This window comes from Nesoenas mayeri (assembly GCF_963082525.1).
Source record: "Nesoenas mayeri genome assembly, chromosome: 11".
In the NCBI taxonomy this organism is placed as follows: Eukaryota; Metazoa; Chordata; class Aves; order Columbiformes; family Columbidae; genus Nesoenas; species Nesoenas mayeri.
In genome coordinates, this window is record NC_137563.1 from 18,008,039 (window position 1) to 18,035,612 (window position 27,574).

Genomic DNA, 27,574 nt, shown 5'->3' on the forward strand with positions numbered 1-27,574 from the left:
GTTGAAACAGTATGTTTATAGGCCTAAAATTTCAGCTTGGGATTTCTCTGCAAGTGTCCTGGGTTTAAGCAGTATTATTTCAAATAAATTAGATGAGGGAATTCTCTCTTGACTAACACTGGAAGAGATTTAATAAAACTCAAGCTGCCCATACAAGATACAAATAGAAATCCCATGGTATTATTACTCCAGATTGAAAACTAGACCTCTTTCCGTTTTTCTGACAGCTCAGTATTGGGTGGATGTATCATTCTTCACCTGAATTTAAGGAAGCCAGATGGATATCTAGCAGCCAAGGATTTGAAAAAACAGAACTCTATACATATGTATTTAGAATCCAAGTTTATAAACAAAAAGACCATATGGACTTCATGCACAGACACACTTCTAGGGAAAAGCAGGAACGCCCTTCATCTTCCAGAGCATGAGTGAGCAGAGCTACAAACCTGCGAACAGTAGTGTTTAACAGCTTTAGGAGATGAACCATTTCACCAACAGGAAAAGAGAAAGCAGAGGATCTTAGAATCCTCTTCTGTCTCAGAATAACTTGCATCAATTCGGTAACGTATACACCATTATGACTTAATATCAACAAGATGATGTTTTCAACCATGCTGTACTAGCATAAGCGCAGGGCCAGCTATGGGTCCAGGGTAAATCAGCACTACAAAGAACCCTGTTGCTGGGTCCAAGCAGATATGCACATAAGGAATGAATTCTAACAACCTGCTTAAATATTTATGCTTAGAATATTCAAATTAGACATATGCACGTTAGTAAGTCTGGAAGAGTATCCTGCTTATGTTCTTCATAATTCTTTTTACTGACTTTTCCTACAGCTTATACTCTATGAACAGTAGCATTTGTGATCAGTCGGAACCTTTTCCAGTTATCAGCAGAAGAATCAAGGTTTTCTGTTTATTAAAGCCAGGGAGCTTCCCAGATCTTTAATCAAAACTTTCCTTTCCACATGCCACAAGCAACCTGCCTAATGAATTAGCCAAACGTACTGATACTTAAACTTTCTTGAGAGTTTTGTATTTCCACAATCCCTAATGCAAAACAACTTTCCTTTTAAAATATTTTGTCCCATGGTACTATTATGAACTGCTGGAGCACTTGGCAGACCCCTTCAGAATCCCACTGTACTATTTATTACATTAAAAAGAGAATATGTTCTCTTCCCCTAAAACCTGCAAGCTAGGACAGAAGTTTTGCTACACAGAACAGTTTCCAATATCAGTGAACTATTTGCATATAAGTGTAGAAGAGGATGGGGGCTTAATTTCTGATGACACAAACCTGGACACAAACACACACCCCTCTAGTGTTTCTCTAAGTTGGAAAATTTTACAATAAGAAGCCATGCATTATCATGTCTAGTATGATTTGTACAGCCACCTTTTCCTCTTGCTGCCCTCCAAAATTGTGCTTAGAAATGCCCTAGCTGTATGTGTTTGGCATTACTTTGGTACGACTACTCAAACACTTGTATTGCACAGGCTTCTATATGCCAGTAATAATGCAGACTTAAGCTTCAAACCTCCACCAACTCCAATTTTTATATCTTCAGATACACAAACCATGATAAAAACCAAAAACCCACAGCATAAGAGTGACAGGTTTATTGAAACAACCCATAAATCAGTTTATATAAATGTTAGTCCTTGTATTACATAATGGATATGGATACCCTACCCCATACCCAAATGGTACAATATATACAAAATCCAGAGATTTTGCAATTTAGATGGTAAACCATGAGTATATTAAAAGAAGTTTAAAAAGCTACAAAAACCTTCATTACTATGAGAAATGAGGAAGAAAGAAGCAGCAAAAACATTCATGGTTCACAAGCAGAAAAATTCTATAGAAGTAGAGGATAGGCCTGAGTGTATTGCCGACTCTGAATGATACAACTGAATTGAAACAGAAGATTTTAAAAAGACTTAATTTCAGACTCCAAATACATTACCAGCAGGAACCTGCCCAAGGAAAGAAGAATTGATCTTTTCTTCTCAGAAGAACCCAAAGCCCTCAAATCCCCCTAACCTCTCCTAAATAATTATTAACCATCAATCCAAATGACCAGCAGCAGAGCCAACAGGGGGTAACAAACAGAAAAAAAAACAGTAGGGATCCCACACTGCATTACATTGTCTTTGATTGAGTATGATTGAGCACCACCAGATCCCGATGCCATGTACAGCCCCAGAGGTTAGAAAGGGAACTAGATCTTTGTCTTATCACCAATTTATTGCTGCTTTGCTCTTATTTTTTTTTAACTCCAGGTCTGTACACTTTGCTTTTATCTTGACCTTCCCAGTGTCACACAGCAGCTATTCTCCTATAGATTTCCCTAGATTCCTTCTACTTTTTTATATCTTAATCTGTTTGTAACTGGTGTTTTACAAATTCCCCAAAGCATCGTAAATCTAAATGTGCAGTATGTCCCAGAGAGCAGATAGTATCTGAACCAAGCCTGCTGTTATACAGAAAGAACAGGCGTTAATTTGGCAACCAAAATAATGAGATGTGACCACAAAAGTAATATAAAGAGGTTGTTTCTTACAGCACTGTGACTTCAGAAAGAGCACCAGTGCAGGCAGAAGTCACCCAAACTCCTCCATAGGGGACCTACACCCAAAGGCTACAGTTTGGTTCCATAGTCAGTAAGCAGAAGATGCATAATAAAAAGCTAGTAGAGAAAAAGAAAACCAAGCAGGGGGAAACAGGTATGATACAGAAGGGTCTTATAGCAATAGAAAATAAATATGTCGGTGGGAAATTAGGGAGGACAAAGGAAGACAGGGATGTCAAAGAAGTGCTGAGGGAAAGAGATTAATGACATTTTTAAAGTTGTGGAACAAAGATGACAAGAAGGGCCCTGATAACAATTAGCTATAACCAAAGATATCTGAAGCTTTCATCACTATAAATAATAATCACTTCACTTAGCTTTTTCAGAGGGAGATATACTTAGGATGGAGAGGTGGAAGGTGCATATTATTTCCTTTCAAAGCTTAATGTGAAGTTGACAAAATCCCTCAGACAAAGGAACAATGCTAGTGATGGTTCTTTCATGAAAATGCAGTTAAAATTGAATCAGAATGGATTCAAAGTCGAACAATTTTAATGAAGCAAGTGTCAACCAAGCACATCAACTTCTTAAAAAAAACAAAGGAACTCTGAACTTTAATTACAAAAACATGGTACAGAAAACTTGGCATCTCAACAATTCCAAACACATTAATCCAGCAAATGGGTTCTGTTTTCATATATTTCTCTTAACATTTCTCTAAGTGACAACAGCATTTAATCTCGTTCTTCTCTTTGACACCATCTTCATTTTTTATGTCTTTATCAGCCAACACTGAAAAATGTAAACTGAAGTGACACTCAGAAAACACTGGAGAGACAAAATCCATTTTTATAGGGTTAATCAATGTAAATAAGAAGCTTCTTAATGAGACAAAACATCATCTGTCACATCATCGGTAAGCAAGAACTTATTCTTTCCCCAGATGCCTCCCTGCATTCCTTGTATAAAAAAGATTTGCCAGCCTCTAGCTAACAATATTGTCTTAGATTTCTTATCCCATCATGCTTGCATGCTACTCGACAGCATGTTGTACTAGCAGTGTACCACGAACTGATAGTTGCATTGAATTTAGTTAGGCAGGGGCAGCCTGCAGCCACCAGACCTTATTTACGGCATGGATATGTCACAGTCTGGAATTGCATCCTACTACCATATCACATCACGATTTCTGAAGTCTCTGTGGGATACAGCTCCAGGTCTTAGGTAATATGCCACAGACTGAACTTCAACATTTTGTAAATCAACTTTTGGCTACGTACTGCATTTTGGCCACTTCAATAAATGTCAAATATCAATTCCAAAAAACAAGATACACACAGGAGATGAAAATATCGGTGCTTCTTCTGGAGACATGATTAACCTGCAGGATTTTTTTCCCTGCACAGTATTCGTTATAGAATCCACTAAAAAAGTTCATGCCAACATCAGCTGGCCTCATCCATGCTGAGGAAAGTGGAGGTCAATGTAGTAAATTGAGGTTCCTTTTTGTGAAGTCTTGAAAATGAGACCAAAGACAACAGAAAGCAGTTTCCTCCCTAAAGGAAGACTTGAATTTACATGGAAAACCCTGCTGCTTGGCTACAGCAATAAACCCATGACTAAGCAGAGACCTGACATACAAGGTGTTGATCTGGAGATGGCTTCAGGCAAGCATGAAGTCCATGTGTGGGAAAAGAAGAAACTGCTTTTTATCTTCAAATACTTGCATTACAGATACATTAAAGTGATGCTGACTTCAATGCATGCCAGTAACAAAAACAATCTCCAATTCATAACAGGGAAATCTTAAAGATTTCTTAAGGAGGATCAAGGACATTGTCATGTGGAAAAATAGCATTTCAACCACTACCATAAAGCCCAGAGATATCCAACAAGTGCTCAGCCAAAGTCTGAATGAACAATTTGACAAGGGGCAGCAAATGATTTGCGTTAGTGCAGACAGTAGGTGCCTTCATCTTTGACAGGAGGTACAGCATAGCTCAGCAAGATGACAGACTCAAGCATGCAGAGTTCTACTTGATGCGAGTGAAAGGCCATTTAGGTCACACTGGAGCATAATGTGCTGAATGCTGTAGGCTCCACAGGCTACATGCAAAAGGTGAAGGCACTTACGGGCTGTAACGTAGAATTCTGTGGGCTGCCGTAGGTACCTAGCCGCTAATAAGCTTCCCTGCTCTAATAGTTCATATGAAAACACATGCGCTGCTTCCAGGCATATCGCTTCCCAGCACTGCCATTTCAGGACAGCAGGAAAAAAAATGCAGTCCCCCTGCCCATTTCTCTTTTTATAGAATACCACTCTTACCATGAGATTATTCTCTCAAAAAACAGGCAGTAACATTAAACCAGGCCAAGTAACATACCAAGAGGATGGGCAAGCTTTATGTTTTCAGTCTAAAATGGAGATTCGCATTTTCCCTGCAAAGAACTAACATTTCACTTCCTGTCTTGATTACCACTTACTACTTTGCAGTAGTAAAATGAGTAAAATATTCCACCAAATATCTTCAAGAAGTAACAGGAGATCTTCACAGAATAGTAGGATGCTATGTGCAAGAGAGGTGCTTGAAGAGAGGGGGGAGAGAGGAGATCTGTCTTAGAATCAAGTCACAAATCACCAACCACAGCCAGTCCCTAGCAGGGAGCACACTCGCATTGTAGAAGTTACAGGCTAACACAAAAAACAGGATTCTGCTGAGGAAAAGCTTCTATAAACATCGCAGGCAGGGTAGGACAAGACAGTACACCAAGGAAGACTGCCTGTAATAGCTGAGAACACAGGCACTGCTATCCAGTACTGCAAGCATCAGAAAACAAGATCAAAAGAAGAAAACTAAAGTGGAAAAAGGTAATCCCACAAGATAAACATGAAAACAAAATAAAGGACACTAAGACAGTAAGCAATATAACACATCAACACTATTACTACAGCACATAGGCCGACTTCATTTCACAAACTGCGAGATTTCATCTCCATAGGCAGCCAGTCCACAAAACGTATGCACCCTTACACCCAGCAAAATCAGTAAGAAACTGAAGATTGCACAAAAGTTGCATGCTCTTAAGTGTTTACACAGAGGACAGTTCCAAATGTTTAGTGGGCGGTATCCGTGGCTTCTTAAGACCTTTTAATGCATTGATCTGTTTGTCTCACTGACAAACCACAACGGCAGGGGCCAGGACAAACCTGCAGTTCTGCCTCCCACCCCTAGTTTTTCCCTCATGGCTTCTTATTCCACACTGGCCAAAAAAAATTTTGTAAAGCATCCCTGGGTCACGAGACCTGCAGACGAAACAGAGAAATAAGTGTTAGAAGACTACATCTGCCAGGATTAAATAGGCACCGTGACATTATTTTTCGGATGGTTTATCTGAAAGCACAGTATTAATAAGTCTAGCAAATAAGCCTACAGAGACAGAACTGTAATCAAATTCCTGTTTCCATCCAGAGCGCTTAATAATTAAAAATTTCATCTTCTCCCCACATACTGTGTGCACAAAGAAGTTCTCCTTACAATGTACTGAGCCACCAAAACCCACTTCAGGTCTGTGAAGTACAGTGGTTTTCAAGAGTATCATACTAAATGGACTTTTCTATTAAGTTGATTTGTAATGTGTCAAGCTCAAACAGACCATTTGGTTGACAGAGATTACATTTAGGAGAATATACTTCATATGCGTGTTAATAAAGGGACAATGACAGTCTGCTGATACAGTTTATCAGATGCCAGCTGAACCTTTCTATGCAAAGCTTTCCTCTTTTCTAGGAAAGCCCTACTTTTTCCCTAGGTTTACACCAAATAAAGCCCAATCCCTCCTCCTTTCTAAGATTTTCAAAAAATATAATCATTGCCAGCTGAATGTCAGTGTAATTAATAGTCCTATGAATTACTTACATCTAGTCACATGTACATATCTATATAATGAAACTAGGTGATTATTAATTACATTTAACTGCCTTGTACTGCTTTGCTGCTGAAGGGAAGGAAATGATAGGCCAGGGTAGAATGGAATGGAGTCCAATTTTTCACCTATAAAGTAGAAGGAGAAATTCTAAAGCAAGAATTATTTGTTTTTTTCCAAACCAATTACAGTTTATCCAAGAAAAAGATATTTGCATTTTTAGGAACACCGAAACTGTCTGTCATTTAGGAAATAAGAACCTGCCTGACATGAGAACCAAAGTCTAGATTTTAGTAGCTTTGAGATGATTTTTCTGGCAAGGTGCTTACAGGACAGATATCTGTTTCAGGGCCTGGCATGCCCTTCTAATAACTGATTGACGAGAAACTGCTTTTCCTCTCACACATTCTGTAAAACCTCCCCATCCCCTGATTCTCTTTCCGAGCTTAAGAGTGCTAATTGAAAACAGTATATGAAAATGAGGAGGTTGATGAGCTACTGAAAAATCCCAGACCTGGATCGACAAGCTGTTCCCTTCATAAATAGCAGCAGTAAAGGCACTTCTTTATTCTGCTGGGAGCTCCGTCATCTCTTAGAACTATAGTCCGTTCCATCTGGCTACCCTCTGGAAGGACAATGATCTTTTAGCTTAAGCCACACTATAATGGGGAACGTGTAATTAACTGTTCTACACAGTATCACAAAAGGTCAGGATCAGAAAGGATGAAAAGCCCTGTCTGGTTATTTGCAGATGGCACAACGCAGCTTTATTTGCATTTCTAAACATTATTCAAGACATGTATAGTAGGTCTCTACATAATAAATGTCTAAAGAATCCAGGTACGTACATAATTAAAACAGAAGTAGGCAAACTCCTAATGGCTGTCTGGTGCTGCGCATCATGGGGGAAGCAGGGGAATAAGTGGTGTGGGAAATGCAAAGCAGCACAGTAATGCAGAAAGACTGGTATTTCTTTGTTGTTTTGTTTTGTTTTTTACCTGGTTCCTTATTACAGTTTTCTAAGCTGTTAAACAGAAGCAAAAATAGAGAACTATGAACTCAGTAATAATCGGTGCATAAGCCACATGATCATTAAAGCCTCAGCAAATGTTACATAGAGCCTGAACTACACACCAGGGCTTCACTTGCATGTAAACCTTCATAACCAGGAGAGCTTGACTACAGGTGCTACAGAGCAGGTAGTTGTAGGGTATTTTCAGTTTATAACAGAGATGAGTTCACTTGTAACCTCTTGAGACAAATAAACTTCTGTGATCATCAGATACCATCATTAATACAGAACTTTTTTTTTTTTACACCATTCTGTCAGTATTCTTACCTTGCACAAATACAATTAATAACAGGACAAACAGCTATTTATGTCTTTATACAAAAGATCTTAGAACTAAGAGGAATTTCAGAACCCTTTAATGCTGCTGGATGTTTTTAAATCCATTTGACTTTCATCAAATCAACATGCTCCTGTGGCTTTGAGGAAGAAAACTTTTTTGGTTGTACAATATGGTGATCAGCACAAGAATCAGTGTCAGAACAAGTGCCAGAGGTACAGAGTAGATGCCAAACAGAAGCAGGCCAGGAGCAAGCACTTACCCCATCACTAGCGTTCAAGTCTGTTTACCACATCTCTGACTGTGGCTATAAGGTTCTCGTTCTCCTGTGGGTTCGCCATAATAATACTGTGCAGTCTATTCATGTAAGAATCAATAGTTTCCATCGTGGGTGTTTCGCCGCTACCTATAGTTAACATAGTAAAATGAACCACATAATATTTAGACAACCACAGCTATTCCAAAAAGTTAAGACTATGCAAAGGGCAACTTGTGCCAACATGTAGCTGCTATAGGAGGCGATTGTGGCATGCACCGCCTCTTGTGACAGATTCTGTAAAACTATGTCCTCCTAACTCCACAAAGTGAGTAGTTCCAAGGATATCAGGACTAATGAAGCATGGTTTTCTTTGATTTGGGTCTCACAGTTGATTATAACAAAGTTATTCAGATGGGCATTTATAGTATCTAAGCGGATTCCCTGGCATCTGACAACACAGATGCAACCTTCCTTTTAATCAAGGAACTTGCAGGTCCTGTCTTTTCTATTTAGTAACATTTTCACAAAACAAATGAAGGAGAGCAAGGACTGAATATGTGTCTCACTTTATTAGGAAAAGAAGAGTAAGAGTAATAAGAAAAAAGACATGTTGAAATAAAGCACTGACACTGAACCTTCCCCTGCACTCATTTTAAGATTTCAATACCTAACACAACAACAGCTCAGAAACAGCCAACAGCAGGCCACATGCTGTACATTCATTGTACAAACATCACAAGTTAAATTTAACGTGTCAGGCAGTCACAAGCCAAAAAAAAAGTCTTACCTGGTAGTGGGACTCCAGCAAAGCTGGTTGTGAGGGCTTGGCGCAAGGTCTCTAGATGCTGTTGCAGCACCGTGTTGCGGCTACGCTCCTGTATCACATCTACCTCCAATTTCTCCACTGCTGTCCGCATACTCTCAACGTGTTTCTGCAGAGCAGCATTCCTCTCTTCGAACTCCATGTTGGATTTACGCAGCTGCCGCAGCTCAGCTTCACGTGCTGTGAATATCAAGCCGTTCCCATGTAGTAAAACATTATAGAAAACAGAACTATGATTGATAGGTAATGAAGCAGAATGTTCTAGAGTGCTCAGCTGATGATTACAAATGGTGCAGTTCTGGTTTATAGATTAAAAAGCATCATATAATGGAGTGCTAATAGTGCCTACAGTAGTACTTAAATAGACTTAATTTCTAGAGAGGTAGACAAATTAGAAGACATTCAAAGTATCAGAATGGAAGTGAATAGGGGAATTGATTAGGAAGGAAGACTGCAAGACTGATTCCAAATGCATTCAGTACAACACAGCACAGCAGGGGTGGCAAGAGGCCTGCAGAAAAGATACCAGTTACAAAAATACATTTCTATTGATCATCAGGAAAAGTATCTGAATCTAAAGTCTGTTCAGTCAAGAAAGTCTCTGGGACATCTGGCAAAAAAATCCTAAACTCTTGGTAGATGCAGCTACAAAAACCAAACAGAGTAACAGAAGATACATCAGCGGAATCTCCAACATACCCAGAGGAAAAAAAAAATATTGCTAACTAGCCTGAATCATCATCATGCTATATCTTAGATATTTGTTAATCCTGAAGAACAGCAGGATCCAGCTTAGAATGCCTGGAGTAATAGCATGTGGAACTTTAAAATCAAAAACGTTCTCCAAAAAGGACAGTTGTGGAAAACAAAGTCAGGAAAAACTGCTTTTGCAGCCATTGTGGTTGTACAGAAGTAATGTCAGAGCACTGACCAACTCTACTCAAGCCATTACTTGAGATGAGATGGACAAGTACAAGGGCTCTTCAGCTGGACAGCACCTGGCAAAACCTTTGGAAAGCAAAGAGGGAGCCCTGCACAAGTTTAACTTACCTTTACTATGATTCAGGAACTCTTCTGTGAAGATTGGAATATCAAAAACAGATCTCTCCTTTGTATCTGCTTCCTTCTACAAAAGAAAAGAGTAATATGTATTATAGCTAAATACTGTTCATTTTCAGGACTTCATGAAATTGCTTTGATCAAGAAAACAGAAAGAGAAGGAAGATCAAAAACTGAGGCAGATAAAGAGCTGGATGGATGGAAGATAGTTTCAGCTCCCACCAAGAAAGACCAAAGGGTAGGTCTCAGCATTTTAAGATACAGATTTAATAAAGGCCAAATAGCATTATCAAGAAATATCATACAACAAATTAAAATACACCCTTTCCCCAATGACATTACACAATATAATAATTCAGTTTTAAAACTATCTGAATTCCTTTTTACTCTCCATTGGAAAACAATCCATCATCAACCAACTGATACATTTTGAAACAGGCTATACAGGAATATCAGCCAACAGGGGATAAAGTCAGCAAAATGCACAGTAAGTTTCATGGTTCTTTGTCTTTCACTACCAAAGCAAAAAAGAAAAGAGAAAAATAAGCAACTTTTCCCCACAGTACCAATCTACATGTCTGTTCCAAACTGGAAGAAATGTTTTCTTTGAAACATTTAGATGGGTGCTGCCACTATTGAAAAGTATATAAATATGATTTGTAAGAATCTATGAGGAAACCTGCTTACAGAATATGTAGTATCTTGGAAGGATAAAGGTGAATATGCATAGGCATATTTTGCCATTAGAAAGCAGCTGTTCACCCACGCTATGGCAGGTATGTATTAATGTGAGGAGAGTTTCAAGCAACTGGACTGTTTTCTCCTGCATTCTGCAAAAGCAAAAACTGCAAAATGTTTTCACTTGAAGACACAAAAGAAGGTGGACATCTTGACATAAAGGCTGTAGTCAAGGGTCTCCTGTCAACTTACAGATCTCTTCACCTAATTTCTGAGAAAGCTGGTGAATTTAACTACGTGAACTTGAGGCTATTAAAATCTGGGAGCATTTTGGATGCAGAAGATACAAAGTCCATCTATGGTTTGTGATTATAACAGGCTTTCTTTAACCAAAAAAAAAAAAACAAAAGCAGGAGATGCTCTATAACTTAGTCAAAAACCTGAAAAACCTAATTTGACTCAAGGAAAAAAAAAACTACTATAGTACATTTCAGTCACCATTTCTGCAAGTCAAAATCAATGGTAATTAATGCTTGCTTTAAAGTCAGCGTTGCTACCAACAAAGTCAATGCAAATTTGGTTTGATCAACTGCAGCAACTACAATCAACCTGTTACTTAATATAGAAACAACATTAAACATGAGATAATCTCTGCGGAGAACAAAAGCTTTTCAAACCTCTCAAATACCGCAGTTGATAATGTACCATAAATTCATGCTCCAAAATTATGTAGTGTCAAATGTGATTTGGTGCCCAGCAAAAAACATAAATGTTTAAGAGCTGATAAGGAAATTCTGGCACCTGAGCTCAGAGTATCAAATTGGTGTCTGCCACATAAGGGAGCTAGATGGGGTGAGCTGAATGCCATTTGGCAGTCAACCAGGATAGACAAGACTAGATGGAAATTCAGATGATCTGTCTTTACCTGAGGAGACTGTCAATTGATTGTTTTTAAAGTAAAAGATAAGCTGAGTTTTATTGTTTAGTAGAATTAAAGCTGGAAAGTTCTGTATTTGCTGAGCAAGAGCTCAAAGCTCACTTGGCCTGGATCAACTGGGGATGCACTAGAAATAGGCAGGACTAGAGAGAGGGGAACAAACCTTCCCAGCTCTGCAAGACGCAAGTAGAGTGTTGCTAGGATTCCTGATCACATCATCTCACCTTCCCAAGACTAATCCTTTTGTTATTTTTTATTATAATTAGTATTTGAACTGTTCATTGCAAAACTTTTTGGAGGTCACCTCTATATACAATACTTCAAATTAGGTCTACATTGATTCACAGAAACTAAATAACAAACATCTAAGTGAAGTAAGGGGAAAAGGAAAGGTTTCCTTGACCTTCTGTTCTTATATTCTCTCAAGAAATAATTTAATCTGATCATACCTATTACTCATAAACACAATAATAATAGTCAGGTGGCTAAGAGAAAGCAGCAAGAAAACTAAAAGCTGTAGTCTTGTTTCCAATAACAACTCTAGTACATACTTCTAAAAGCAATCAATCTTTTCTGCTTGTTCCTTGCCTGTGCAGGATTACAGCACTTGACTCCCTTGCAGAAAAGATGTGAAAGCACATCAGGTGATAAGCATGTGGAATTTTAAAATATAAAGGTGAAAAATGCTTAGCAGTCAAAGGCACAGGCTTTCAGAAGAGAATGCCTGCCTAACATGTTGCTAGCTCAACTATGTACTAACTATCTGATGAAGATTTAAAGCCCCACAGGGTATGGAGGACTCCTTTTTAACTGCATTTATGATGTGAGATTTCAGTAATGATAGCTTGAGTTCAAAGGATGAGCGGTAAGACTCTGAATTTGTAGCTTGCCAGTTGTATAATTTAAAGGTTATGTAAACACCACAAACTAGAACTTGAAGCCTTCAGTAATCTGGTTTCGTACAATTAAAGCTAAACTAAGATTCAGCACCTATAGAATGAGAAATCCTGGGGACCATGTACTTCTGAAGATTGATCTTATTGCAAGTCCTTCCTTCAAGAGTTAATAAAAAGACATACCAAAAACATGCTACCAAAGCATTTTCCTGGAAGTGAAACATATTTTCCATAGACAAGACCAGTAGCTGCCTCTCAGCAGTTCACAGCCTTGTCACTATGTAATGAACACATTAAAAAGCAACTTGAATGCTTTCCCAAGGCAAAAAAACTCACAAAGAAAAACAGATATTTCATGAAGGCCTACTGCTTACAAGTGAAGAGGCTAAGCATAAACAAGATTTTTCATTGCTTTGTTTGCAACTTATTGGTAACCATGACAGCTCTGTGGCCTTAGGTAATACAACTGCAGAGAGAAAGTTTCAGTACTTCAAGGGAAGAGATACTACAGCCACCTGGATGCACGAGATTTGTGATATGTCTCTTCAACTACAGCATAGGCAACTTATGTCCAGATATTATCACCCTTTTCCAACATTTCCATATTCAAAGTGGGCTGAGGTTTAAGAAAGATCTCCTAAAGATTTGGCCGCTTTACACATTTTCTTCTCAAGGATGCCACAAGCATTTATGTTACTGCAGAAAATCAGCACCTCAAACCAGCAACCTAACAGTGCTAACTTGGAACGTTTATCTGTATCTCGAGATATTTGTAAGTTTTACCTAGATGTTTACTTACCAAATAATAAATAAAATTCTCTGCTTTGAAAAACTCCGAAGTAAAACTCTTGCAAGTTGACCCTCTAACACACCAGATACTCAGAGGCTCAATTATACTGACTTGCACGCATTTATTTAACATTACAAAACAGATCTGTGTTTTAAATGTACCCTACACTCCCACTTCATCTTAGATCACTTGTATCTGCCAAAGACTTACTAAAATTAGTTTTTATCGTACTAATGTTAGCATGAGAATACTCAGTTGTTTTTAGCTTTGGATCAAAAATCGCAATGGAAGAATTCATACTCTAAACCTCTGATTAGGGTCTTCAAGTGGCATAAACTGGTTTTTATTGACTTCCCTAGAAACTTTCATCATCTGAAAATCTACTCACTGATGTAAGGGTAGAATGAAGAAGTTTACCTCATGATCATGGGCTGGCTGTCTTGCTCCATCTGAAAAAGAAAACACAAACAAGATATTCCCCCAGAATACAAATGATTCGATAAATCAAGAACCAAAGAATTAGAGCAGTTACACAACCATAATTACACCACAGTTATAAAGAGAAAACTTGCGCAGCCTTCCTAACAAGTCACAAAGAAGCTGTGTGTAACTTTGATGCTTTTAATGCACATCCTCCAATACAATCTATATACAGTTAAATTTACATAAATCTAATCACTTTACACACAGCTGATGTAAATGCCATAGAAAGAACACATTCACTTCTTAACAAGCCTTTAAATGAGTATCAGGCTACGTGACTAGCAGGGTACATATTTTTGTCCCATTCAATACCTTGTCTGTGTGATTTGCCTTTTTGCCTGTCCTGTGCTTTCCTGCTAAAGACTTTGTAGGCTTCAGTCTTCTGATACTGCTCCAGCTCCCGCATATAACGCTCCTTATCTCTGTCTGCTTCATCCAGGTATCGCTGAAACAAAAAAGTCCAAGAGTTTCAGGGAGTTTCCTTCCCTTCAGGAGGAAGGGAAGAAAAACAACTTGTCAGATGAAGTGCTGATCCATTTCACCTATGCAAACACAAAAGGAGTGAAGAAACAATGAGAATCTATAAGAGATGCAGAGACATAAGATCTCTGGATAAAATAACTGTTTTCTGAGGCCCCCTTTGCTCACTTTTTATTTTTATTCCAATCACTGTTAACTCTTTTTTATTACACCCGGAAGGAACCTGCTACTGAGCTACTCAACTGAATATTACCTACACATCGTAGAACAAATACTTCAGAACTGCCCTTCTGTGGCTGGGATTAAATGCCACCAAACAAGAACACCATGCTTTAAGGTTTGGATCTGTAACAGCAGGATTCCCATACACTCTTGCTTTCATGCCCCACAGACAAATAAAGCACTACCATTCTACAATCACATACTTTGTCCATCTGAAAAGTGAACAAAACACAATGACTATTGGAAAAAAGTAACATAAAGATAAAAGAGCCTAGAAGGTTATATCAGTTTAATCTATCTCCATTTAGGTTAAAAGAATTAATTTTTTTCTAGCCTGAAGATAATTCATACATCTGCATTACAGAAGGAGTTTAACTGGAGAATTCTTAAGGAGAAGTGATAACCATTTAAGGAGCAGTCACAACACTCAATGTAATCCTTTCAAGAAAAAAGTTGGCTTTCGAATTCTTTCCCTCAATGAGTTGAAAATTAAATGGAAATAAGTAATAAATCAGACTGGACTTTAGTGACCTGCTCTTTTAAGTTGGCGTGACAATACACATAATAACTTACAAATTCCATGCACCTGAAACATTGTTTTGACCCTGCTGAGAACACTTAACATTCCAGATTGGGGCACAACTTTGGTGATGCTGGGTTTGCATTGATTTGGACATTGCATTCCTCCCTAGGACATTAATTCTCCTTTCCCATCTCCAGTAATGTGCTGTTGAAAGGCTGCAGTAGCTGAGCTAAAAACAGCACAAGTTTTTCCTCCTTACCCTGTGTTTCAGATCAGTAAGAATGAGCTCCGCAGTGCTACTTGTAAGAAGATGCTCCAGGTTTTCTATTGCAGACCTATACATCTCATTAGATATTTCCCCACACAGGGGAATAGCAAAACGAATTATTATTAGGGTGTTTGCTTTATGACTAGAGCAATGGTCTTTTTCTGGGGGAGACTCACTATTGGTCAGTCCAGTCAGCTCAGCTGACCCGTCCTTAAGCTTGCTAAATATTATACAAAGGGAAGCAGCAAGACTACAGGGCTGGAACAGGTGAAGTGCGAGACTTTCCCCTCAACTTTGACATCAGACAGCTAATTTGCTAATATTGCTGGATTATGGGACACCAACCTGCAGAGCAGTAGTATACTGTGACTCCACTGCTTGCTTCAGGAGAATGACTTTGTAGTTGTTAGTCAACCAAAGCCAAGCTGAGTCAGCTTCAACAAGAATTTTGGGCCATCATTTTAGAGAGATGGATTCTGACAAAGAAGTGGCCTTCACTGACTTAATAAAACAGGGCAGGAGAAACTGAAGGGATGGAAGTGCTCAGCAGCCTTCTTTCCCTGACACGCTATAGGTTAGAGACTCACAGCTTTACTCAAAAAAGGACAGATTCTCTGAAGAATGAAAAAGCAGCACATAGAAGAGAGATTTGAACTCCATGTCCTTTTTCCTAGGTCAAAAAAATCTGTCTCAGACATTATAAGAATAGGTTAAGGGCAAGGGGTAGAGGGGCAGAAAAATTTCTTTCCTCCTCTCCCAAACAACAGCAACATCATTCTCACTACAGAAGTGTTACCAAATCAACCGCTTTGCCTTGACACACATTTTCCATTACAGTTAAAAGACTATGCCTATGCACCTTTTTATATCTCTGTACAATTTTTATTTTACAAGCTTAGCAAAAAGCAACAAAAGGAACTCTTGTTTTTTGCATCACCCCATTTTTCATCCAGCCATCATAGACTTTTTAGTATTATTTTGTCCTTAAAGTATTTTCAAAAGCTTAGCTGTCCTGATAAACTCACATAATAGCATCAAGCTGCACGGTGATTTAACTACTGCTTTGCTGTAATCTCCAACAGGCAATAAGGTAAGATGGATGGTGGATGGCAAGACACTCATTAACAACATCAAGGTCCACTTCAGCAGGAGTTAAAGAACCAGAGCAAACATTGCCTTGGTCCTCATTCATGAATTAGACAGTGCAGAAGGCCACAGTAGTCCCAATTAGAAAATATCTCACGCTGACTGAAAGCTGGAAAAAGAAAACCCCACACTTTTCCTGAGGTAATGTGTGTAGAAACTAGAATATGTAACTCTCACTGTCCTGTTTATCATACAGATCTCAATTTTCTTTCTAGGCCTAGCAATTCTTTAAAACATTGTCTAAAAGTTTATTCAGGTTAACCACCTCCCTGCAGCAACCTGTCCTTTTGGTTCTGCTTGTATATAAACATCTGGTGTCCTAAAGCAAAGAGATCAATGAGTTTGTAAAATAAACAGAAGTACAAAATCTTTCCAAGGCTTTGGCCTTGGAAACTGGTAGGTTTCAGCTGTATCTGAGTTACACACAGAGTTACATCCAGATGGATTGCATAAACCATGGGAAGTCTCACTAGAGCATTCTCCCATGCTCTGAATATATTCTTGTATCATCTAGAGGACACAGTCCTCCTCTAGTCACACCTGGATAAGATGCTATGGGTCTACCAGGGTTTGTTATTTGAACTCTGGAGGACCTGTGTCGCTTATTTTGAAATATATTCCTAAACACAACTTTCATCAAAAGCCTATGTTAACTTACTCACTAAAGAACAATATTCCCATTTAACAGTAATCATAATCCAACAAGGAAAGGGAGTTTAACAATACCCGTTTCTCCTCAGGAGGCAGTTTACTCCATTCATTGCCCAGCATCCTGGTGATCTCTGGGAAAGGGACTTCAGGCCTCTTCGCTCGAAGCTGCTCCCTACGCTCGTTCATGAATCGCACATACCCTGTGAGGGGGGATTTGGGGGCATTGGTGTCCCTAAGGGGTTTCTTCCTCTTTCTCCCTTTGGCCCAGCCTCCTCGTTTAGTTCTTTGCTGCTGCAAAATGAAAATGGAAGAAAATTCAGATTGAAGGAAAAGAGTTACCACCCCTGGAAGGAATAAATACTCATACATTTTCACCAGGAGTACGTTGCTGCAGTACAACCTCTCCACAGATATAAAGTTTCAAATCTTACTGTGGAGCAATCCTGACTTTCCTCTAAGCAAAGCCAAACAAGCCTCATTGTGAAAAGCTGTTTGCAGCACCTTCTAGTCCACAGGGAAAAGAAAATAACATTTGCATCAACTTCCAATCGTAAAACCATGAGGACTGATAACTCATTAAATTATCATCCTAGCTAATATAATGGCAAGTATTTTTTTTTTGTGTTTGGTTTTCAGGTTTTTTTTGGTTTTAAGTTATTCTCACCCTCACATACCCTTCCCCTCCAGTCTTTTGCCTGAATATCATGTTTGAAGAGATTTTCTCCCTTAGTTAACAATTGTTAACTAGTTATTTTTCCCCTTCCAAATCTTTCATCTTTGTGCATTCTCTGCCCAAAACGTGGGTGAAAGGACAGTGTATAAGCTTTTCTATTCTAATCTGTTCTATAGGCTTTCTTTCTCAGTAATCGCCTCCAATAGAGAGAAGAACAGACTCTAAAGGAGGGAACATTGTAAGATACACCTGTGGCACACTATGAGTTCACAGGAATGCCGTAATTACCACTCATATCCTCTCAGCTTCATACTACTACTACAGTAATCTCTGGATAACACTATTTCCTTATGCTATACAAATACAACTGTTTCAGTACTTCTAATCTCTCCTCAAATCAACATGTTCCTGCCATCATGTTTTAGTTTCCTTTCTGGAATTTTACTCCTTCCTTAAACAAGGACCTCACAGCTGAAGACAGACTACAAGGAGGAATATCAAATGCCTCTACCAAAAAAAAACCAAAATTACTTTCACATCAAACTTCAGACCTTTCATGATTTAGTCACTGAAAAATCAGTGTGGGATGGTAAACAAGGCACAGTTTAAAGTATTAAGCATAATGCTTTCAAAGACATTAGTTACTCCAAGGAGAGTACAATAGTCCCACTGACTCACAAGAGAGTAAAATACATTGTGGCAGTTGAACATTCAGTCTTCAAAAAAGACTGACTGCAGCACCAGCCTGCAGACCATGCTGGCTAAGCTAGAGCTGTTCTCTCTACATTGTGACCACCAGCCTTCCTTGGCCATCTGTGTGCAGCTGTGCAACACAGAGAAAACTCAAGAGAATCAAAAGATGAAAATGGCACATGCATGAAAATTTGTGATCCTATCCAAAAGAATCTGAACAGGCAAGGCAAAATAAAATGACAAAACTCCACAGTTTTGCTTCATTGAGAAAGTCACTATTATTTCATCTCACCTCCTCCTCAGGCTTCTGCTCAGTGTTTTCAGCAGTATTAGAGGACTCATTTTGCAGCTGCTGAACCTGTGACAAATCCTCCACCAAATCTGGGTTATTCAGAGACTGTGAAGTTCCGCCACTGAACGAACTCTCAGAATGAGCTAATCTGAAAAAGCACATAAGAGCCAAAGAAAAAATTAAACCATCATATTGCTAAATCACTTCCCCACTCATCTTCTAAATGTGCAAAAACGTTGTAAATATATTCGGTTCTTACACTACTAAGGAACAAAAAAGATTTTAAAGCATCATTTTTGAAGAACTGGATGTTTCATCCCAGTAACTGCTATAACTACCATAGTTACTATGAATTTTCAAAGACAGTTTGACTTTTAAAGTGTTATTTTGTTTCATTTTTACTGAAGCTTTTGATTATACAAACAACTGTCAAGCAAGTAAACGTTTGGATCAGAAATCAGAAAGCATGAATCGACGCTTCCCTAAAAATACCATAAGGAATCTGAAATGAATGGTTTCATCTTTGACCAATATACACCTTTCTGGATGCATTTAATATATTTATCCACAAATACACTTACAGGTTTGTGGTTGTATATGGTTTTCGACTGCACTTCATTCAACATAATCTCCTGTTGATACACGTGGGCATTTTAAGCACAAACATGACTAGCTCCCAACAGGCTCCTGAACAGCCATTATTTAATTTTGCTGTAAAAGCTTTATCCATCAGCCTTACTCCAAGAAAGGGCAAGCTGTCTGGAGGTAAGAAAAAAACCAAGCAAGCATGCAGAAATATTTCTGAAGGTAGGCAGAGAGAAATGAGCACCCATTTTGGAGCAACAATCCCATTGTCATTCTCACCACTGCACTCAGTGGTCAAATTAATAAAAGATTTTGGGACTCCTCTCAGATTCTAATCCCTTCTTGAGCCAGGCTACAGATTCCTTGGCCTTGGCCAGTTACATTCACAAAAATTACTATAACAGCAGTGTATGCTTCAAGTCTACTTTGTTCATTTACTCAGATCTACAGCTGCTTACATGCATGCCAAATTTTAAATATTCAAAATAATTGTTCCTGTTAATGTAGAATACAGCTATAGAAAACTGAGATATATTAATAAAATTGTTAGCTGAATGCCTACAGGAAAATGTGACTTCAAGTAGAGAAAACAGCATATTTTCATTACTCACTATAATCAGCAATTGTGGCATAATTACTGGCAAAGATACAAGGGCTGTAGAGATCCATTCCTGACCTTCAGATATCAGATTGAGTTCATATTACTAACAATTAGAGATGGAGAAAGGAAACAAAGCATACACACTCCTGTAAGTTAATCATATTTGGTGTATATCAAAAAGAAAATGGAACAATACAGTTTCTTAGAATCACTGTTACAGTTTGAAGAACATTTCAGCTTTCCTATCCATTACCCTCAGCAGAAAAGCTTTCTAAACTACACATAGAGAGAAATCTTCCATGTAACATAGCCATCTGCAGCAAAAGCTGACAAAAGATCATTCACCGCATTAATACCTCTTAAACACAAACCTAATTTGAACATGTACCTCATTTGGCACCAACAGGTTTCAAGTCCCAGATATGTAAATTCAGACCTACTTGAAGCAAGTGTGTCCGTATTCCTTTTTACAGGGCTTTACCTGCAAACTCTGAATTTTATTGCTTGGGGCTTTACAAAACAGAAAGGAAACTTCAAGTATCAAAACACAGGAAGAATCCTGCATATTCCTAAAAGACAACTTCTTTTGTCAGTGAGATTTTAAAAGAGGCCACTGTTTCAGTCTGTAAAAGCAGAGAGTCTGACAAACACCAAAGACGTCATTTTCTCAGTGATTTTCAGAGATCAGTGATGAATGGTATATCTTTAATAGAAATAATTTATTTAGTAGGGACCACTGTAGCCAATAGATACCCCCTCCCTCTCTGCTCACATCATGCTATCTAGATTTATCTTAAAGATAGATCCTAAGGAAGCAAAACTTTAAAAGCTAAGAGATGTTAACGGAAAGTTTCCCATCATTTCACAAGAGTCCTGGTTTCTCCTAAATAGAGTCCTGTGATGTTCTATCAAGGCCAAGGAGCGTTGTAGCATTCATTTTTGTTGGATTTATTTTTTTGTTTTATAGATTACTTCGAATGCCCTCCTTCCACTGAAACTATTTAATTAGCAAGACTAGAGATAGTATCTATCAGCTGAAGGTTAAAAATAAGTAGTTGCTTACCCAGTTACAGTAATTTCACCACCCTCCTTAGATCCATCTTCATCTGCAAAAAGTGTAGGAAGGGTGGAACCAGCCACCAAGTTCTCCATACCTCTGCTAAAAAAAAAAAAATTAAAAAGGAGAAAAAAGGTAAGTTAATTATCTAATTGTTTCCCTTCAGCAGCACTTCAGTTTAAACATCACAACATACCACAGATTTTTTTTTTTTACCCTGTAAACCAATTGGCTGGTCATAGGATCTGTTCGGAGGCCAGACAGCTACAGGCAGCTGTGCTTAAGGTCAGAGAAGAAAGATCATAAATGATGCTTCAATTCAGAGTTTCCCTCGTAACTGAGCCCTGTGCCAATGTCACATCCTTAAGAGACTCATCATTCTGATTCCTTATCCAGAAAATTATTAAAGCTAAGCACACTGCTTCTAGATGGCATAGATGTTGAACTCCAGCAGAGAAATACCCTTTGCTCATGTATAAGACAAACTCAACCAGGAATGAAGGAATCTAATTCCTGCTCTACCATGAGCTGAGTATAGCTTTGAGGCCTCTACCTCAAGAAGGAACTCTGGCTTGCAGATTTTAAATGCTCAGTTACACAAAGCTGTAACTGACCTAAACAAGCATTGGCAACAGTCCTGCTTTGAGTGGGAGGCTGGACTAAGATGACCTCCAGATGTCCCTTCCAAGCAACATCTGCAGTTCTCTGAACCAGAACTGCACATTATGCTTTCTCTCAAAAACTATAATAGTACTTCTGACATAAAAGGGAAGAAAACTCAAATAATACAATGCTTCTAGGAAAACTGGCAAAATACTGTGGTGGAATATATAGGATTTTAATTACTAAAGAAAGAAGAAAAATATTTCCTAACATGTAGAAAAGCATCCACAACAAAGCTGGGGCTTCCTATATTACAGGAAAATCTGAGAATTCAACTCATTTGAAGGAGCTCCTCTCTGAAGCCCAGAAAGCTATTTAAGCACAGCTACTAATTTTACAACATAAATTGTTTCATGCAGTTGTCAAGTAAGAGACTAATGAAGATTTGCTTTATGTTATAAAATCTTTAAGCTTTGTCAGTTAAGGTATAAGTCCTAATATCTTCAAAAAAGGAAGCTTAAGCAATTAGACTAAAACAGAATCACATAATGTTAGGGATTGGAATGGACCTCAAAAGATCATCCAGTCCAATCCCCCTGCTGGAGCAGGAACACCCAGATGAGGTTACACAGGAAGGTGTCCAGGCGGGTTTGAATGTCTCCAGAGTAGGAGACTCCACAACCTCCCTGGGCAGCCTGGGCCAGTGTCTGTCACCCTCACTGAGAAGAAGTTTCTTCTCAAATTTAAGTGGAACCTCTTGTGTTCCAGTTGGAACCCATTACCCCTTGTCCTATCATTGGTTGTCACCAAAAAGAGCCTGGCTCCATCCTCCTAACACTCACCCTTTGTATCTCTGTAAACATTAATGAGGTCACCCCTCAGTCTCCTCTTCTCCAAGATAAAGAGCATCAGCTCCCTCAGCCTTTCCTCATAAGTGAGATGCTCCACTCCCTTCAGCATCTTTGTTGCCCTGCACTGGACTCTCTCCAGCAGTTCCCTGTCCTTCTGGAACTGAGGGGCCCAGAACTGGACACAATATTCCAGATGTGGTCTCACCAAGACAGAGTAGAGGGGCAGGAGAACCTCTCTCGACTCCATCCCACTGACCACGACTCTCTGGCTTCTTCCCTTCAGCCAGTTCCCAGTCCACCTCACTACTCGATCATCCAGACCGCACTCCCTCAGTTTAGCTATAAGGATGCTGTGGGAGATTGTGTTGAATGCCTTACTCAAGTCAAAAATCTATTTATATATGTTTGTGTGCATATGGAAAGCTGTATACAGGTCTGAAAAACAAAACAGCTTGCTTTGTTGTCCATGCACTCCCAGCAGCCTTCTAGGGGTCAAAGACTTCTTCTCAGCCTCACCCTGTCAATCTATTGGCACCTATCACTCTAATACACACCTTAAAATATATATCTTCTACATGTGAACATATCATTTCCAAACACTTCCGTCCCTCACGCCCACTGTGACCTTCTCACCAGGTCCCCAATTTGCCTGGACACATCTGGATCTAGTTAGTCATCAGCAGCACGGTCTAAGGTTGCTTTCAGACTGTGGGGAGGCAGCTGGACATGAACCATAAACAGCACACAAGCACAGGAAGCTGATAGAACACACACTGCATTTTGTTGTTTTTAATTTAACCCATATGATAAAGATACTAACTCTTTCAATTGATACTCAGCCACATCCTTAAGAAAATTTAACATCAGTGATTTTGCAATGGCTTCTAATCTATTCCAGCAAGCAAGAAAACAAGACTATTCCCCAAAAGCTCACTGAGAACAGACTGGAACTTACTCAGTCTTTCAGTCACATTTTCATGTAAAACTGTCCCATGCCTTTGCTCCAAAGCCATTAGCCACTAGTTTCAACCCCAGTGCAGAGCTACATGTTCATTTCAAGAATGTAACAAAATGGGCAAAACAAAAACCCAATGGAAAGAACAGTAATGAGGAAGGAAGGGAATTGGTACTTCTCAAACTTGAGCCTTTACAGAATTCACAGGACTTCAAAAGGACAGTTGGCAACTTTCATCTAGATTTGTTCTGAATATTTGTGCAGCTTTGTCAATTTAAACTCTGGCTAAAGCACCTAATGGGACACACTTGACTAAATTCAAGGCACAGGAAACAATGCACACTTCTTCAATGGCTAGTACCTACCCAAATGCAAAAACGAAACTGAAACTGATGTTTAACTCTAAACCTTTATAAGCACTACAATTCAATGCAAGTGAGCACCACCTCCAAATAGAAGTAATTCAAACTAGAGCACCTTCTCTGAGTTCCCTGTACTGTTGTTACACTACTAGTTGTATTGGCTCAACAAACCAACCAACTAAAGAATACAGAAAGACTGATTAACTTCTTAACAGCAGCATTTGATAAAGTGCTTGAAAAAAACGTGATTTATTTTGGGATAGATCCGGCATGTACTCAATTATATTCCCTTTACAAATTTTGTAGGGTGGAGCAAAGACTACAGCCAAACCAAACTGTAATGCTCAGTCTTTCCACCACTTGAGTTTCCATAGAGATTCTGCTTCCATTTTAAGCACAATACTGCTCAACCAGAAACACTGTTCTCAGAATGCCAGCAGCACACAAATACCTCCCACTCTACTATGGATAAGACTATACAGTCAGCAATACATTTTTCTGAATTTATCTCAGGTCCAAACACTCCAGGCTCTCCCATGCACTGACTTTGCTCCCAAATGCAGGCACTACAGAAACATGAGATTTAGGTTGGTTGGTGGTTTTTGGTTTTTTTCCTTGTATTTCCTACATCCAGCATAACAGTAGCCAACTGCAGAACAGTAGTAACAACCTGACCTACAGAGGCTGGAGGAGTTTTTGGATATCTGGTTTGGGGTGCAAAACCAACCAGTATTGAAAAAGGCTAAAAAACAAAAGTGAAAAAAGTACAAGGATCAAGGAGGAAGAGCGCAAGCTCAAGCTCCAGAGAACAAAGCAACATTATGTGTGCAGAACTCCAAGAAAAATACCAATGAAGAAGTTTCCTACCATACCATGCTCTCAATGTTTAAACATTGATAAGACTTCCAAAGAGCCGTTAGTCACCTACACTAACATTAGTTAAACCTTTTTATGAGCCTAGAGAAGATTCTGCATTATCCTAAGCCATCAAAAATCTGGCTTAATTTATCTTTGTTTCCTTCCTTTTCCCTGTCTTTCAGAGAAAACAAAGGTTTCACGATCCAGAAAATCTGCAACAGTATTCCCTAACTTTCAGTTTAAATTTTCTAGCTGGACACTTCATTGCATGCAATGAGAGATCATACTTAATGCTACGGTGTACCAACACGATCTGACAGTATTACTTGGGTTATTAAAAATAACTGTAGCATATCATAGGTTCTTAAAGAAAAAAAGAAAAAAAAAACACAACAAGAATTACTAAACTATTTAGTCATCCAATTAAAAAGTAAGATTATAAATATATATTATTACACTTATGCATATATAAATATGAAGTCAGCATCCAAAAATCCAACTTCCATTGTGATTATAAAACACTGCCAGCTCTAGTTTTAGAAATGTTACTGCTGAGTCGAGGATTTTTCTCCCATACTTTTTATTCCTGAAGTCTCTCATGCTTCTTTGCCAGAATAAATAGCTCCAAACCTTACCATCCAGAGCATAACAGCTTAAAAAAAGTAACCTTCTGCTACGTCAGAGGAGAATCACAGTATTCATTATCTAAGCATCGGAATCCGAGTACTTCATAATGTAAATATTTTAAACTCAGATGATTTATTGGGAGAAAAAGCCCTTGGATCATCACTTCCCATATGTCCACATGCAGCCAAAAGAAAACTGAAGCAAGTACACCTCCAATTAAAACCACAATCCTTTCGGAGCTGTCAGAGGAAGTTCAGATTCTCTCCTGACAGCAGCATTTTCTTCCATCAAACTGGAGCAGAAGCATATTATCCAACATCCTTGACTGCAAAAATCAAATTTGACTTTCCCTACAGGCAACTCATCAGACAAAAGGTCTTTGTGACTTCAGGAAAATTGCAAGTCAAACCTAATGGGATGCAAGTTCTTCTGTCAGACCTAAAAGTATATGCCAGAGAACAGCCAACTGCTTTTATGTTTACTTCTTGCCAGCACAAACAAAAACACTGGAGACCAAAATAAAGACTTGAAGGCAAAAAATTCCAGAGTTCCACTGCATTTCCAAGGAGCTTAAGGAAAGAAGGGAAAGATGTAAAGCTTAGTTTTATGTTTAGCTTATTCTGATATTTGTGGCAGACACTAACAAAGCTATTAATACTCAAACCTTAGCAACAGCTGCCAAACATCTGCAAAATGTATTTTTTTAAAAATACATGTGCTCAATTCTATATTCTACTCTTATTTATATAAATGCATTAGGATGGGGCACACACAAGACATCTCATACATATAAAATCCTCCTGTTTCCTGGAATTTAAGCCCTTATTCACACAGAAAAGGTATATACTCAACTCCATGGACAAAAGCAAGCACAGCCCCACAATGACTTCCCTCAAATACATGGAATAAATTTTGCATCAGCAATAAACAAGCTTTTTAAAAATCACTCAAGGGAAAACAAACCCCCACACTGAGCTGACTGTACATTTAGTTGTGCTATCCACCCCAGACAGCTAAAATCAGTAACTGTGGTACAGGCACCCAGAGGGAAGGCTTCGTTATCCAGCCCTTCATTTGCAGGTATTAAGCATCTACGGATTAGAATAGTTCATTTTATGCTTAATTAATTTTCTTAATGATAATATCAGTTGCCTTTGGAAATAATAACACTAACATATACAACTCTGGAGAATTAATTTAATCTTTGTGTTATAGATCTCACGTGAGAAAACAAACCATTCAATCATAAAAAAAGTATTAAAATAAATCTTGATAATTTTTTGTTTTAATTATCCTAAGGTAAGTCAAGTATTTGACTACCAGGGACACCACTGTTTTTTGCAATTTGTCCATAAAAACCTCCTTTGAATTTCCAGTTCCTATAGGCAATTTAGTCTACCTGTTCACCTGCTCCATCACTTGAAAATTCCTCCAAGATCTGGAGACCTCACATTTCACAGGACGAAGTTTTCCAATATCTACTTTTACACTAACAAGGCAAAAGGGATACTCCATAAAAACCCCACAACCACCGACTATGTAATGGACACAAATCGTGCCTGAAGCACAGACACTTCCCTGAAACCACAGGGATTAGAAATCACCCAAGACTTTACCAGATCCTCTTAGCTTCCCCATCAGTAAGTAAATGGTTACTTTCCTTCAAAATTAAAGTTCAGTTCCTCTGATCATTTGTGTCAGTAAGACCAAATCACTTTATTGTTTGTGAAATGCAAACATGAAAGTGCCATGAGCAAAGCAGTTTATTAGAAAATGTAAATGAACTGAAGCTTTTCATGGTGTTTGCTCAGTTCCAACATTTACCAGCATCACACAAGTGAAACAAGAAACTACTTTGATTTGAAATACCAAACAAGTATTCTGAACTAGAGATAACTGAATGTCAAGGAATCCTGATTGTGATTGGCCAGTGAAATGAAAAGTTACATATTTGAAAATAAAATAATTCAGGAGTGGACACACCCGCTGAGATTAAAAGGTTGTTTTAAAGGTATTTTAGCACTCTTGCTCTCTTTCAAAGCTTTACTCATCACAGAAGTTGGCAGGGAAGTACACCATAGACTAATTCACTTAAATTCTGGGCGAGGAAACTCTGGCTGCTGCCACAGTGGAATACAAATTGGAATTTCTCATACACATACCCACCAAAACAAGTCATTGCCGACCATTTTACAGAATATTGGGTTGAATACTTTTGATGCGAGAATATACTGAAAAGGGGATTGAATATATACGCAAAAAAAAGAAAAAAAAGCCTCACCACAGGCTTCATGACCCAACACAAAGGCATCTACTCCAACCTCAAGAGCCACAATGACAGCATGGAG

At 38.6% G+C, this 27,574-nt stretch overlaps 1 protein-coding gene across 6 annotated transcripts in view; it reads right to left on the reverse strand.

Annotated features, from left to right (window-relative positions):
• Positions 1-1,723: 1,723 nt before the first annotated feature.
• Positions 1,724-27,574, reverse strand: part of HMG20A (high mobility group 20A) — a 39,952-nt gene continuing 14,101 nt past the window's right edge. For 5 of the 6 annotated variants that reach the window (XM_080351034.1, XM_080351035.1, XM_080351033.1 and 2 more), the window contains exons 3-11: positions 20,977-21,072; positions 18,728-18,875; positions 17,145-17,360; positions 14,092-14,224; positions 13,714-13,745; positions 9,987-10,062; positions 8,901-9,116; positions 8,117-8,260; positions 1,724-5,885 (exon numbers count right to left, since the gene is read on the reverse strand). In XM_080351034.1, coding sequence (XP_080207160.1) covers positions 8,124-8,260; positions 8,901-9,116; positions 9,987-10,062; positions 13,714-13,745; positions 14,092-14,224; positions 17,145-17,360; positions 18,728-18,875; positions 20,977-21,065 — 1,047 coding nt within the window. In that variant the 5' untranslated portion in view covers positions 21,066-21,072 and the 3' untranslated portion in view covers positions 1,724-5,885; positions 8,117-8,123. Of the gene's footprint in view, positions 5,886-8,116; positions 8,261-8,900; positions 9,117-9,986; positions 10,063-13,713; positions 13,746-14,091; positions 14,225-17,144; positions 17,361-18,727; positions 18,876-19,308; positions 19,399-20,976; positions 21,073-27,574 lie in introns of those variants that run through there. The other variant, XM_080351037.1, reaches the window with a different exon arrangement.